We start from the raw sequence: 17,119 nt of genomic DNA on the forward strand, positions 1-17,119 counted from the left end.
AATCATTTGTAAATCTAATAGACAAGTAGGAGATCAGCCTCCTATGCCTAACACACGCCGTCGAATTTTTGGGTCTAAGGTAGGACCTTTTCCTCAAGATGTTTTCCTTCGTCGTTCGAACGAATGTTAAACTCGCACATAGACAGAAAGTCCATTGGGGTATAGTCGAACCTAAGACCTCAGGGATGGGAGTCGAATGCTGCAGTGGCTTCAGCATTCGACCCTAAACTTTTTATTTACTCGCGTCAAAACGCATTACGTCTTTCCTAGCACAGAAACAGCCGGTATAAATATCAGGAAAAATGAATATGTGGTAATACGTTTAAATGATACGTTATAAATACCGTTCTGATTACAAAACTTGAGGAAAATAGACACAAATATTCATATATATGGTATTATAATAAAATATTACATTAAGATTTAGGGGTCGAGTCAAGTTAGTACATGTTAGTGTTTCATAAAGACCGCACCTTTAAAATGTTTAAAAATATATTTTTAAGTTTATTAGTGCTACATACGTGTAATTTAGTATATAGTGAACGTAAGTAATCATTCCTTTTAAGTATTAAATATCATCAATAATACGTCATCACGTACAAGGTTAAATTGCACCCTTAAGCATTAGTCTAAAGTAATAGATTAATGAGAATATGTAGATTGTATCGCCGCGTTAAAAGAGTTACAAGTGACTTTTAATTTCAAACCAACCACTAATGAATACTCACGAAACATACTTTTAACCACATCATTTATTTTTATTTATTTATTTAATCAACAGTGAGTAGCTGTAGGACAGCTACTCACTAAACAATATCCAAACAATTACATTGTACACAAAAGCCAAAAACGGAATACACATTCAAACATAAACAAAGCACAGTTTCGCCTATATATACAAAAAATATAACAAAGTATTTATGTATTTATAATAAATTCTAGATTCTAAGAAACTTAACTTTTATTATTACTTTATAGGTTAAGAAAATTGTAAATACTGTATTTGTGTAAATAAAAATACTATCACACTAATAAAAAAAACAGAATATTAATAATAAAAAAAAAGTTCTAAGATTCATTGATCATTATAATATATATTTTAGATAAAGGAAGAATAACAAAGCCATTATTAATAAAAGATACCAGAGTTTTTTAAATTATTTTTAAACATTTTTTAGTTACATTAAATATATCTATTTGATGGTAATTTGTGTTATAATCTGAAGGTATACGATATATGACCGAGTTACGTAAATAGTCAGTTAGTTAGTTACGTAAATATACAAGCATTAGAAAAAAGCGATTAAATAACTTAGAATTTGGTGACGGATCGTAGCGTTAACTAAGTCAGGTAATACAGTAGAACCTCGATAAGATAAAGTCCAAGGGAAGCACAAAATATTTTATGTTATAGAGGTTTTAAGTTATCAAGGTTCTATGTCGGGTAAAGGTTAATATAGAGGTATGTACATGTTTCTATGTACCCTTCCTCCCATTTTTACTTGAATGCATCAGAAGGATGGAAAATTAAATATGTAATCATATTTATTCACATTACTTACATTACATAAAAATAAAATAACAACTAAAGGTTTAGTCTACTTAAAAAAATCTGTGATTTTCTTTTGTTTTAAAAAATTCACTGTTTCTAAATCGATTTGATTTTCAATGACAAATAGAGAGGAGAATACATTAACACATTAACTTATGATGCAAGTAAGTCGTTGTCACAAAGCTAACCGCCGCAAAGCTTTGAAGAATTTAGATAAAGCAAACAATAGGTAATGTATTGTTTACGTTAACAATACATTAGTAAACACGTGCAAGCAATAAATACCGAAACCATTTGTTTTGACACTCTTATAAAATGACTCATTCACAAACAATTTTATGTTATAGAGGTTGTGGAAACATTTCTTTTAGTTACTGAGGGCCTATACAGAGATTATTTATTTACGTTATAGAGGTTGCGTATTTTAAGTTATAGAGGTTTTGGGCTCTGATGGGAAGGGAACATAGTATTTTTTGAAGTAACAGAGGTTTTTATGTTACCGAGGTTTACGTTATCGAGGTTCTACTGTATATACTTTTAACAGATGAACACCGGGCAATAAAGTTTGAACGTATCGTTCACTAACATTTGAGCAAGCCGTGGCTACAACATCGATTTATTCTAATTCCAGCTTTAATATTTAAAAAACTTATTTCATAGCATATATTTTGAGTACCTCGCAAAATGCGATTCCTCATTATTCAATTGTTTTTCAAAATATTTAAGTGAATACATAATAATCCGCAATTACATTACAGTACGTAAATTTTTAGTTTTTGTGTTTCTGTGTGTGTGTTTTAATAGTAATAATGTGTTTTGTCTATGTCTATATTTTTAGGCTTCTAAATGTTTAAATATGACATATGTGTCAGAAACTAAATGTTATATGTATAAAGAAAAAAAAATATTATAAATGTTAATCTAATTAATAAAACAATATGTTGTAGGAAATTGCAACGATTGTCAACTTTACCACACATGCAAAGCAGCATTTGATCATGCTCGGTTCAAGCAAGACGACAAAACAAGACAGCTATTTGAGAAAGCTATGTGTGGAACAGAAACGGAAGATGGTCAAACCGTATTTAAGGTAATCCTTTAATTAATTTTCCTTAACACGTTCGTTGCATTACGAGATCTATCAGATCTCTTGCAGGACTTTTGTATTGTGCGTTGAACATAATCGTGTTTTTTCACTCCTTGCGGGAGGATGTAACTTGTAAAGTTCTTTAAGGATGAGCAGGACAAATATACATATTTGCTTCCTACTTAAAGCTGAATTCAAGGACTTTAAAAAATAAATTAGAGATGGATTAGGTCCCTAACGCACAGTACTGTAATTGTTTTAATTCCTTGCGTTAGGAGATATGTCGGTACTCGTGAAATTGTACGCCTCGTAGACGCAAGAGATGGAGGATGGGATTTTTAGTGTTGTCCTAGAATCGACATTCGGGAAGTCGCGGGCACGTTTTGGAAATAACACTCGCGTATATACCAGCGTGTTGATTATTTTTGTATGATAAAAAAGTGTAAAAAATCTATTTTATTGGTGAGGTTTTTAACAAAAAATCAACGCCGGATTATACTGCTGCATCGTCCAGTAAAATATTTGTTTTGGAAAATGTTCAAATTTGCCCCCCATTGACTAATAATGACAGTGATTCTGATTATGAAATATTTAACGATAAACCTTTTTCGTTGGAGCACACGCAGTTAAACAGCACTGACGCTTCTAAAAAAACTAAACGAATTGTTACCATTTGCGCGTAATGTGCAAGCAATCAATGTGCTTACCATGTTTTAATGAAAAACACTTTGCATAATTAATAAAACTTTTAGAATCGATAACTGAGATATTATTTTATTCCCATCACTACTTACTACACATAATGAACTATCTTCGGGTGCGGTACGAGATACAATCGATATCTATTTTTTTTTTGGTATTTGTAGTTTATTCAAATGTCGTAACTGCGTGCGAACCTAGCAAAATATAAAGCAATTAGCTATCTTTCACCCACAAAAATTCAAAATATATGTCATTGTCTTTTTGGAAGATATAAATTATTTTCAAAAGTGTATTTTTAGGAGACTGATTAGGTCTCAAACGCACCAGAGGATAGGCTTGTTACGAGATCTTTTAGGTCTCCAACGCACCAGCTGAAAGTTCTTCAAAAATAATGGCGCAGTGAACGTGTTAATAGGCATTTAAAAACCGAGTCTGATGTGCTTATATCATGTCCAAAATTCGCAGAAAAAAAATGCATAACAGATTCAACGATTGATAGATACAGTTGGAATCATATTGGTGTTTTAGACCACAAGCCCATGAACAAAAAATACCTGTGAAATGACCCAACCTGAATTACGCTTAGAAGGCTGTTACTATATCTGAAAATAGCTCTGAGCACTATGCCGTCATTTCTGAGCGGTACATGTGAGTACGTGAGTGAATGGACTTTCTCATGTACAATGGGGGAATTTCGACTAATTATTAATGTACGGCTTTGTTATTAGTGTATAGATGATTAAAAATAAATGTCGAAAAACCTAGTGCCGTACAAAAGTGGTGGTGCCGGAAGTCGGTGCAAATTTTTAATTCGACGACAGTTGCAGAAGCAATATAGGTCATTTATTACTGTACGGCATTTGTGTCATTCCTTTTGGACACATATACAGATACATTACCCGTAAACGCCGTACATATTTCCAGCGGAGCGGTCGAAAGCCAAGGGTCGGAACCCTACCCCTACACCCATATACCCTAAGGTCATTGTAAAATGTACGGCAACATGTTCAAAATATTATTTAACACGGACAATAATGTTTTATAATTATGCCGTCCAAATATTATAGTTAATATTTGTGTAATTAAATATTTATCGAAATTTCAGGATTTACCAAGTTCTTACTGCTGTAAGATCAGAGAATAATGTACGGCAACTTGTTTTTTTACATAATGTTACTAAATATTACCGTTGTACATTATAGCCGTTCATTATAAATGGTAACAAATAAAAATATTATGATAAAAAATATATGAAATTTCCGAAATTTAGATGACTTTTCAAATGCTCCTAGAGTAATATGGGGAGTAATATTTTCAAAGATTATTGTTATTTTATATGTAACAAATATGAATAAACAAAAAAAACCAGATGCCGTACATTTTACTCCAGATTATTCTTTACAGCTGATAAAAACTTCGACGACGTTTGAGGTGTCCCTTAAGGTCATTAATAACTGTACATATCTGAGTATACTACCATAAGGCTGTAAAGTATATTTACAGCCTTATCGTACCAGCAGAGAGAGGTAAAGGAAAAATATTTTTAACAAAAATATATATAATACAGGGCGTCCCAAAGTTATGAGACACAAAGGGAAAGTACCTTAAATATCGCAGATAGGGTATTTTACTAAAAGAAGACTTTATGTTATTTATAAAAGTTAGTAATTCTGCATTCAAAGATTTTTTAAAAACTAATTGCCTCGTCTGGAAATCGAACCGGCTTAAATTAAAAAAAAAACACCCTTACTTTTATGATGCCAATCGAAAGAATGGCCAAAACCTAATAACTTTTCTAAAGTAACAGACTCGTAGGGGATTTTTTTAGGCCGAATACGATAGATAATGTTTTTAATTTGATTAAAGAGATACATTCACGCTGTTCCTTTCTTTTAAAATACTATGTTACTTAAGAAGACTTATTAGTTTTTGGCCATTCTTTCGATTGGCATCATAAAAGTAGGGGTGTTTTTTTTACATTTAAGTCAGTTCGATTCCCAGACGAGGCAAGTAATTTTTAAAAAATCTTTGAATGCAGAATTAATAACTTTTAAAAATAACATAAAGTCTTCTTTTAGTAAAATACCCTATCTACGATATTTAAGGTACTTTCCCTTCATTTCCCATAACTTTGGGACGCCCTGTATTGGTAGGCGGTGGTAGCGGACTATCGAAAGTGTACGGCATTTATCTTTTATTGAAGATTGTCTAAAGTATTAATAACCTGTGTTATTGCCGTACAGATAAAAGTCACCGGAAAATGACTCTTTTCTGAGAAAAGTAATTTACCCCATACACCTATGTGTTCCACAAAAAATGTACGGCATGCTGGAAAATGTTATCTATTTGTGAAGTACTCTCAATATCATTTCATTTTATGTTGATTCATATCATCATCACCTATATGCTAATCAGACATATGTTGCGACCCTTGGCTTTCGACCGCTCCGCTGGGAATATGTACGGCGTTTACGGGTAAAGTATCTGTATATGTGTCCAAAAGGAATCACACAAATGCCGTACAGTAATAAATGACCTATATTGCTTCTGCAACTGTCGTCGAATTAAAAATTTGCACCGACTTCCGGCACCATCACTTTTGTACGGCACTAGGTTTTTCGACATTTATTTTTAATCATCTATACACTTATAACAAAGCCGTACATTAATAATTAGTCGAAATTCCCCCATTGTACATGAGAAAGTCCATTCACTCACGTACTCACATGTACCGCTCAGAAATGACGGCATAGTGCTCAGAGCTATTTTCAGATATAGTAACAGCCTTCTAAGCGTAATTCAGGTTGGGTCATTTCACAGGTATTTTTTGTTCATGGGCTTGTGGTCTATTTCAAATGGTCGTCAAACTTCTTTCTTAAAATCGTGATCGAAAATCAAAAGTAATTTTATTTTATTCAGGATACCAATATATGTGATAGGGTTAAAATCAGAGAGGAGTTGGTACAATCTTGGACTCAATATGTCATAATCCAATACGTTTTTTGATATGGGAGCTACACTTAGTAGCAGATTCAGAAGGTAATTGTCAAGCCTCAGCGTGAACCAGGACATGCGTAATGCGTATGTCAAAACCCAAAAACTTTTTCTGGTCTCGATTCTGACTTCTTTGTTCTTTGTCATAATTTTTGTTTAGTCTCATCTCAACATATTCTTTCACACTGCCTACAGTCAAGGATTACTAAAAACTGTAACTTTTTATCTTATGATTCTTTTAGGTATGCTGTTCAGACTTTCCCAGCTTAAATACAAGACCAAATCCAACTTCTCCGGTCAAAGAATTAGAAAGTAGATTTGCAAAATCGAATAAAGAAAACTTGTTGCCGGATAAATGCGGCAGCATTTTGGGAAATCGAATTTTTGGAGGCAGAACAGCTAAACTATACGAATTTCCATGGATGGTACTGATCGCTTATAAAACACGTAAGTGATATAGATGTTTTGAAAGAATATTGTTAAGGAAATGGAGGACATTCTTCAGATTTTAAAAATCGCTGTCCTTCCCATCCAAAAAAGCAATACATATAACAATACAGCATATACATATATATATATAACAATACAAAGATATACAAAAATTTCATAGGTTAAATTGACTCCCTTACCATACCTAAATATTATGTGTGTAAAGAGTACGTTATTTAGTGAACTAAGGTTACTTTATCACTGTTAATTTGTCCATGTTACATGAAAACGTCATAAATGTGATCTCTCACACAATTGAAAACAAAGGAATGATCCATTGCAAATTTATGACACAAGTATCGAGGCATAAGGCACTTATTATTGATGTCTTTTCAGGCGAAGGTCCCCAATTTCAATGTGGTGGAACTATCATTAACTCCAAATATATTCTGACAGCGGCTCATTGTGTCGTTGATAAGAAAATCGAAGGTGTCAGAATAGGAGAGTACGACATAAATACGGACAGAGACTGCGAATATGAACCGGATAAAGTTATCTGTGAAGATCATATTCAGGTAAAAGCTTTCGTACTTCAAAAGGTTTGAACACCAGATTTCATAACGAAAATATTGACAATGTAGTCAATTGCATATAAGTTTGCCACTTGCTACTTGTAATGTTGTAGCTTGTGCGTGAAAAAATTCAATGCCAACATTTACTTCCCTTCATTGGAAATGACTACTCTATAGTTTGACTCGGTGATAAGTATAACGCTCAACACCCAGTATTAGTTATTAAATTTAGTTTTTCATAAACGCACCATTTAATTAAAGTAACAATGTTCTTGTTTGGTACGCATCAATCATTGTTGTTGTTTATTATTATATTTATTTTTAGGATATGTTTGTCAAAGAAAAAATACCACATGAAAATTACCAAAGCTTGCCAACCTCGAATGACATCGCGTTGTTGCGAGTAGACGGCGAGATCCTCTTAAACTACAGTAAGTATTATTTAATACTATTTACAAACATTGTAATAAGTATTTTAGCCCACAAAAAGATTCTTTAGTAGCAGTCGCATCAAAAACAAACACACAAACGTGTCTTCCTTCAATGAATATATATACGTACATTTGATTGAATAACAATATATCATACGAAAAAGGGGTGGAATTATGTGTTTTTTACAATTAATTGTTCTTGTAATATTACAGCAAACGTGGAACCGATCTGTCTACCACTATCATCTTCACTACGTAGCAAAAGTCTAGAAAACAAAAACGGCACAGTAGCTGGATGGGGTTACACTGAAACTGGTAGAGAATCTGCAATATTGTTGACAGTCGAAGTTCCTGTGAAAACTGACGCTGAGTGTAAAGGCTACTACAACAGAAATAACCGGGATGCCGTTAAGAAACAGTTCTGCGCAGGAGAACTAAAAAAGGATTCTTGTAATGGTGATTCCGGAGGACCTCTTATGATGAAAGCTAACTACAATGATGTTAATAGTTACGTCCAGTATGGGATCGTGTCGCACGGTCCAACGCAATGTGGATCGTCGTTCCCAGGCGTCTACACAGATGTCAGAGAATACGTCGATTGGATATTAGATAATATTAAAGAATAATTTAATTAGCGTAATGCAATAAATATTTATATCAATTGCAATAAATAGCAAAGTAATAGTGGTGGTTTTGATGTTAAACGGTAACTGTTTTATAGCTCTTAGCGGTCATGTAAAAAAATATTGTATTTTAACGATGTATTTTTGAAAAGTAAGAGCCTTAAAATAATACTCATATAGATGTTTGAAAGGTGATTTGTACTTATCTTTTTTATGTGAAAAAAATTCATTGCATTATCAAAGTATAATTTCAATACAGTGTTACGATGAAATCCATATTTTTTACAATACGTAAATCAGACTCCTAAACGAATTTAAGCTTTTTGGTGTAAATTTTGTATTTAATAATTTCCTTAACAGCAAAGAATATTCAAAAATATATAAACAAATAGTACATACCGCTAGAATAAAACTAAAAAAAGTAGGAAAAGAAATCAAAATAAATAGAGGTGTACGTCAAGACCCCCTATCACCTAAATTATTCACAGCTGTACTAGAAGAAATCTTCAGAGAATTAAAATGGGATGGGTACGGACTAAACATCAACGGGGAACAACTAACACATCTACGATTCGCCGATGACATCATACTATTTGCTACAAACAAAGAGCATCGAATCAAGAATTATGATTACAGACCTGGAGAGGAAAAGCCGCAAGGTAGGGCTAACAATGAACACCTCCAAAACTAAAGCCATGACGAATGCATCAGAAGATATTATTATAGTAAATGGAGAGTCAATTGATTATGTGAAAGAGTACACACACCTGGGCCAACAGATCTCAATTACTGATATAATGTCGAAGGAGATTGATACAAGAATTGGGAAAGCATGGAAATGTTACTGGGGGCTTAGCGAAATCATGAAAAACACAGAAATAAAAATGAATGTCAAATCAAAGCTGTATAACACTTGCATACTTCCGGTATTAACATACGGCTGCCAAACTTGGGCACTCACTAAAATGCAAACCAGGCAAATGAAGACATGCCAGACGGCGATGGAAAGAAGCATGCTACATATTATCAGGAAGTCCGATAGTATCAATAATAAAATCATAAGAAACCACACGAAGATTGAAGACGTCACAACGAGGATACGAAGATTGAAATGGAAATGGGCTGGTCGTATAATAAGAGGTATAGAAAAGTGGAACAAAAAGATCCCATTATTGGTACCCAAGAAATAAGAAAAGAAAACGAGGTAGACAGTTTCGAAGGTGGGAAGACGAAATAAAATCCGTAACTGGTAAAATTTGGACCAGGAAAGCTCAGAACAGAGCAGAGTGGAAAGAAATGGAGGAGGCCTTTGCCAAAGTTGGGCAAACAGATTGGTTGTCGCTGTCATCGACTCACTAGTGATAATAGTTTAAGTTAAAAAATTATGTAAAATTTTCTATCTGAATAAAGGCTTTAATTATTATTATTAACAGCAAAAGCCCTTTTGAAGAACTTAGCGTTTAGTTTTTTACCGGACTTCATCGACAAATATTTACTTCATTGATTTTTGTCTAACAAAGAATGACGTATATTGGAAACTATAAATTCCAGCCAATTATGAACCGTAACAGAACAGATTATGCATATGTGAAACAAAATGGCAGTCAAAACAGTCTACATAAAATGTGACGGACTATTTTTTCACAAGATTAGAACAATAATAATCATTATAATAATCATGACTATTGTCCACGTTTTTGAATTTATTAATATGATTTTAAAACTTATTAATGAAAATAAATCAGTGACACTACAACCTTTTTAGGGCTTCAGATTTCTGTATCTGTTTCACGATCATTTGTAAATCTATTAGACAAGTAGGTGATCAGCCTCCTGTGCCTGACACATGCCGTCGAATTTTTGTGTCTATGGCAAGCCGGTTTCCTCACGATGTTTTCCTTCACCGTTCGAGCGAATGTTAAACACGCACATAGTCGAACCTAAGACTTCAAGGATGAGGGTCGAATGCTGAAGCCACTGAGCATAAGCGTTTTTATTTACTCGCGTCAAAAGGCATCTTATTTACGTCTTTCCTAGCACAGAAACAGCCGGTATAGAATCAGGAAAATGAATATGTGGTAATAAGTTAAATGATACGATATAAATACCGTTCTTATTACAAAGCTTGAGGAACAGACATCTTAAAGGGGTCGAGTCAAGTTAGTATGTGTTAGTGTTTCATAAAGACCGCACCTTTAAAATGTTTAAAAAGATATTTTTAAGTTTATTAGTGCTACATACGTGTAATTTAGTATATAGTGAACGTAAGTAATTCCTTTTAAGTATTAAATATCGCTAGTCGATCTAGAAAATTGCAAACACATTGTATGATACGCGCAATACAAAAACAGGTTTTAATCACTATTACTAATATTTATTACAGATTGTCTAGGTGTATCTAATTTAAATCTTAGGTTTATGAAATAAAAGCGGTTTTGCAAGTAAAAAATAAATAAATAAAATAATTACTTTAGTTATACTTGACTCGATTTTAAAAGAGAGATTACTGATTGCAATTCCAAAAGTATAACCACGATTGGTTTGTTATTTTCCGTTAGACATTCATACAGAATTATATAATGGAATAGTATCTAAATTCAACTTAAACACTAGTACCACAGACACCCTTGAAAAAGCTTATAAACTTGTTTGTGTGTCGGCAGATTTAAAGTATTATTATTCTGTACATTAAATCAAGTTATATTAGCATATTAGGATCTTAATTTTATTGTGCAAGTGTGTGTGATATCTTCATCCATATTAGTTTCTAAAACCCAAAGGTAGTGCGTTTAACCTTACTTTTATTGTAGCATGCTCCATCTGTGATGAAAAAAACTGCTTATAAATAATTATTTAAAAAAAAATTTAGTTCTCTTATTTTTATTAATATATTAAACGCAAAATCTAACAATCTTTGGTATTATGTAATATATCTCTTAAATATTAAGTAACATATTAGCCCTACATAAAATTGTAAATTATTGCTAAGTTTTATTTTGAATAAAGTCAGTCCAATAGTTTGACGCTCATATCGAAGACACAATAATTAATAAGATTAATCGCGTGTTATTTATTACGGTTCAAGGCTTTTGCGTCATATGACCTTGAACTCATGTAGGTCAAAATCAAAATATTATTAAATTACAAGTAACTCAATGCATACTTATGAACGTCAGTAAATAATGCTTCTAAATTTACATTTACTGCCAGTTCTCCAATAGTAAGAACGTAGAACGGACGAGAAGAAGATTTATGCACACAAATAATACGTCATCACGTACAATCAGAAGGTTAAATTGCACCCTTAAGCATTAGTCTAAAGTAATAGATTAATGAGAATATGTAGATTGTATCGCCGCGTTAAAAGAGTTACAAGTGACATTTAATTTCAAACTAACCACTAATGAATACTCACGAAAGATACTTCTAAGCACATCATTTTTTTTATTTACTCATCAGTATTACTACAACTACTCACTAAACAATATCCAAACAATTACATTGTACACAAAAGCCAAAAAAGGAATACACATTCAAACATAAACAAAGCACAGTTTCACCTATGTATACAAAAAATATAACAATGTATATATGTATTTATAATAAATTCTAAGTTCTAAGTTTCATTGATCATTATAATATATATTTAATATAAAGGAAGAATAACAAAGCCATTATTAATAAAAGATACCAGAGTTTTTTAAATTATTTTTTAAACATTTTTAGTTACATTAAATATATCTCTATCTATTTGCTGGTAATTTGTGTTATAATCTGAAGGTATACGATACATGACCGAGTTACGTAAATAGTTTGTATTAGACCGAAGAATTTTAAATAGTTGGATTTGCCTTGTATTGTATGAAGAAGGGGTGTGAAATAGTAAAAACGACAATAAGTCAGGACAGTCAATTAAACCGTTGCAAATAGCGTGTAAAAACATAAGGTCGTATTGTTTACGTCTGATGATTAACAAGTTATCGATAATATACAAGCATTAGAAAAAAAGCGATTAAATAACTTAGAATTTGGTGACGGATCGTAGCGTTCCCTAAGTCAGTAATCTAGTCAGGTAATATATACTTTTAACAGATCAACACCGGGCAATAAAGTTTGAACGTATCGTTCACTAACATTTGAGCAAGCCGTGGCTACAACATCGATTTATTCTAATTCCAGTTTTAATATTTAAAAAAACTTATTTCACAGCATATATTTTGAGTACCTCGCAAAATGCGATTCCTCATTATTCAATTGTTTTTCAAAATATTTAAGTGTATACATATTAATCCGCAATTACATTACAGTACGTAAATTTTTAGTTTTTGTGTTTCCGTGTGTGTGTTTTGTTAGTAATAATCTGTTATGTCTATGTCTATATTTTAAGGCTTCTAAATGTTTCAATATGACATATATGTCAGAAACTAAATGTTATATGTATAAAGAAAAAAAAATTATAAATGTTAATCTAATTAATAAAACAATTTGTTGTAGGTAATTGCAACGATTGTCAACTTTACCACACATGCAAGGCAGCATTTGATCATGCTCAGTTCAAGCAAGACGACGAAACAAGACAGCTATTTGAGAAAGCATTGTGTGGAACAGAAACGGAAGATGGTGAAACCGTATTTAAGGTAATCATTTAATTAATTTTCCATATTATATGTGATAGGGTTAAAATCAGAGAGGAGTTGGTACAAAGCTGGACTCAATATGACATAATCCAATACATTTTTTGATATGGGAGCAACACTTAGCGCGCTGTCTGGTCTCTATCTAAATCTGAGGGTTAGCGCTACTACTTTAGGCTTGTAATTTTTAGGCTGGTTTATGATAAGATTCAGAAGGTAATTATCAAGCCTCAGCGTGAACTATCACATGCGTAACGCGTATGTCAAAACCTAAAATCTTTTTCTAGTCTCGATTGTAACTTCTTTGTTCTTTGTCATAATTTTTGTATAGTCTCGTTGACAAAACATATTCTCCTGTCAATAGTGTAGGGTTACTAAAAGCTGTAACTTATTATCTTATGACTCTTTTAGGTATGCTGTTCAGACTTTCCCAGCTTAAATACAAGACCAAATCCACCTTCTCCGGTCTTACAAGAATTAGAAAGTAGATTTGCAGAATCGAATAAAGAAAACTTGTTGCCGGATAAATGCGGCAGCATTTTGGGAAATCGAATTTTTGGAGGCAGAACAGCTAAACTATACGAATTTCCATGGATGGTACTGATATCTTATAAAACACGTAAGTAATATAGATGTTTTGACTGACATGGTACAGATTTAAAAATTCGCTGTCCATTCCATCCAAAAAAACAATCCATATAACAATACAGCATATATATAAACGGGTGCGTGTACTTATATACGCGCGTAAGAAGTTATACTTATTTGGCATTATTTATAATATGTACGGATAGTTAACCACAATTGTATTGAAGGACTTAGGAAGGTTGATGAGCACAGTTTTTTCACAAACATTTTCTTATATTAATTAGTATTGATTTAAATATTCAATTTAAATCACTTCTGATAATTTAGACACTCTTCTTATAATTCAGACGCTCAATATGCGCCACTAACCGAGGTTCCATTTCTGTTTCGTTGGTGGAACATTTTTTCCTAAATTTAATGAGCGATTTAGTTGGCAACTTCATTCTGTTAGTTTTGTGTCACGGTGCACGCGCATTGTAAAATTTCACTCACTCATCAATTTTTCATAACGCGCCTAAAGAAGTATAACTCCAAAAATTTCATAGGTTAATGTAAATGACTCCCTTACCATACCTAAATATTATGTGTGTAAAGAGTACGTTATTTAGTGAACTAAGGTTTACTTTATCACTGTTTATTTGTCCATGTTACATGAAAAAGTCAAAAATCTCTCACACAATTAAAAACAAATGAATGATCCATTGCATGTTTATGACGATTACGCAAAAATAATAACAACACAAGAATAAGGCACTTATTATTGATTCTTTTCAGGCGAAGGCCCCCAATTTCAATGTGGTGGAACTATAATTAACTCCAAATATATTATGACAGCGGCTCATTGTGTCGTTGATAAGAAAATCGAAGGTGTCAGAATAGGAGAGTACGACATTAACACGGACAGAGACTGCGAATATGAACCGGATAAAGTTATCTGTGAAGATCATATTCAGGTAAAAGCCATGTTTCTTCAAAAGGTTTAAACACCAGTTTTCATAACGAAATTACTGACAATGTAGTCAATTGCATAATATAATTTTGCCACTTGCTACTTGTTATGTTGTAGTTTGTGCGTGAAAAAATTGATATTTCATGCCAACATTAACTTTCCTTCATTGGAAATGACTACTTTATAGTTTGACTTGTCGATAAGTATAACGCTTAACACCCAGTATCAGTTACTAAATTCAGTTCTGGGTAAATGCACCATTTAAATCTTAATTAAAGTAACAATGTTCTTGTTTGGTACGCATCAAGCATTGTTGTTGTTTATTATTATATTTATTTCTAGGATATGTATGTCAAAGAAAAAATACCTCATGAAAATTACCAAAGATCACCAACCTCGAATGACATCGCGTTGTTGCGAGTAGATGGCGAGATCCTCTTAAACTACAGTAAGTATTATTTAATACTATTTACTAACTTTGTAATAAGTATTTTAGTCCACTAAAAGATTCGTTAGTAGTCGCATCAAAAACAAACACACAAACGTGTCTTCCTTCAATGAATATATACATTTGATTGAATAACAATATATCATACGAAAAAGGGGTGGTATTATGTGTTTTTTTACAATTAATCCTTCTTATAATATTACAGCAAACGTGGAACCGATCTGTCTACCACTATCATCTTCACTACGTAGCAAAAGTCTAGATAACAAAAACGGCACAGTAGCGGGATGGGGTTACACTGAAACTGGTAGAGAATCTGCAATACTGTTGAGAGTCGAAGTTCCTGTGAAAACTGACGCTGAATGTAAAGGCTACTACAACAGAAATAACCGGGATGCCGTTAAGAAACAGTTCTGTGCAGGAGAACTCAAAAAGGATTCTTGTAATGGTGATTCCGGAGGACCTCTAATGATGAAAGCTAACTACAACGGTGTTAATAGTTACGTCCAGTATGGGATCGTGTCGCACGGTCCAATGCAATGTGGATCGTCGTTCCCAGGTGTTTACACAGATATCAGAGAATACGTCGATTGGATATTAGATAATATTGAAGAATAATTTAATTAGCGTAATTGAATAAATATTTATATCAATTGGAATAAATAGCAAAGTAATAGTGGTTGTTCTGGTGTAAAACGGTAAATATTTTATAGCTCTTAGCGGTCATGTAAAAAAATATTGTTTTTTTTTACGATGTATTTTTTAAATTTATACTCATATAAACATTTGAAAGGTGATCTGTATTTATGTTTGTTATGTGAAAAAAATTCATTGCACTATCAAAGTATAATTTCAATACAGTGTTACGATGAAATCCATATTTTAACACTTTACGTAAATCAGACTCCTAAATGAATTTAAGCTTTTTGGTGAAAATTTTGTATTTAATAATATTTTCCTTAATAGCAAAAGCGCTTTTGAAAAAGTTAGCGTTTAGTTTTTTACCGGACTTCATCGACCAAAATTTACTTCATTGATTTTGTGTCTAATAAGCTTTATGAACCATAACTCGATAATATAATAGTTTCGGTTTATACTGGGCGTTACAATGAATGACACTGGCATTTAAAAAGGGATCTCAGTTAACACGTTCGCTGTATTACGAGATCTATCAGATCTCTTGCTGGATTTTTTTATTGTGCGTTGAACATAATCGTGTTTTTTCACTCCTTGCGGGAGGTTCTAACTAGTAAAATTCTTTAAGTATGAGCAAGACAAATATACATGTTTGCTTCCTACTTAAAGCTGAATTCAACGACGTTAAAAAAGAAATTAGAGATGGATTAGGTCCCTAACGCACGGTACTGTAATTGTTTTAATTCCTTGCGTTAGAAGATATGTCGGTACTCGTGAAATAGTACGCCTCGTAAACGCAAGAGAGGGAGGATGGGCGGTGCGGGCGCTGCGTGGCTCTTCTTAGTGTTGTCCTTGAATCGACATGGGAGGTCGCTGGCACGTTTTGGAAATAACACTCTGCTTTTAAAAGAAAAAAGTGTAAAAAATCTATTGATTTAGGTGAGGTTTCTAACAAAAATCAACGCCGGATTATACGTCCAGTAAAATATTTTTTTTGGAAAATGTTCAAGTTTGCCCTCCATTGGCTACAAAGAAAACTATGAACCTTTTTCGTTGGAGTACACACAGTTAAAGAGCACTGACGCTTCTAAAAAAACTAAATGAATTGTTACCATTTGCGCGTAATGTGCATGCAATCAATGTGCTTACCATATTTTAATGAAAAACACTTTGCATAATTAATAAAACTTTTAGAATCGTTAACTGAAATATTATTTTAATCCCATCACTACTTACTACACATATTGAACTATCTTCGGTTGCGATACGAGATATAACAATCGATATCTATTTTTTTTTTTGGTTTTTGTAGTTTATTCAAATGTCGTAACTGCGTGCGAATCTAGCAAAATATAAAGCAATTAGCTATCTTTCACCCACAAAAACCTCAAAATATATGTCACTGCTTTCTTGGGAGATATAAATTATTTTCAAAAGTGTATTTTTAGGGACTGATTAAGTCTCAAACGCACCA

General features: G+C 32.7%; 2 protein-coding genes across 2 annotated transcripts; both read left to right on the top strand.

Annotated features, from left to right (window-relative positions):
* Positions 1-412: 412 nt before the first annotated feature.
* Positions 413-9,276, top strand: LOC125063721 (CLIP domain-containing serine protease HP8-like). Its single transcript, XM_047670307.1, has 6 exons — positions 413-544; positions 2,500-2,642; positions 6,578-6,782; positions 7,161-7,339; positions 7,662-7,767; positions 7,981-9,276. The coding sequence occupies exons 1-6, from the start codon at positions 448-450 to the stop codon at positions 8,391-8,393; spliced, it is 1,143 nt and encodes a 380-aa protein (XP_047526263.1). The 5' UTR covers positions 413-447; the 3' UTR covers positions 8,394-9,276.
* Positions 9,277-10,500: 1,224 nt separating this feature from the next.
* LOC125063732 (CLIP domain-containing serine protease HP8-like) lies at positions 10,501-16,848 on the top strand. Its single transcript, XM_047670316.1, has 6 exons — positions 10,501-10,654; positions 12,885-13,027; positions 13,436-13,643; positions 14,387-14,565; positions 14,904-15,009; positions 15,215-16,848. The coding sequence occupies exons 1-6, from the start codon at positions 10,591-10,593 to the stop codon at positions 15,625-15,627; spliced, it is 1,113 nt and encodes a 370-aa protein (XP_047526272.1). The 5' UTR covers positions 10,501-10,590; the 3' UTR covers positions 15,628-16,848.
* Positions 16,849-17,119: the final 271 nt, after the last annotated feature.

The sequence above is a fragment of the Pieris napi genome, chromosome 1, assembly GCF_905475465.1.
Source record: "Pieris napi chromosome 1, ilPieNapi1.2, whole genome shotgun sequence".
NCBI classification, from domain to species: domain Eukaryota; kingdom Metazoa; phylum Arthropoda; class Insecta; order Lepidoptera; family Pieridae; genus Pieris; species Pieris napi.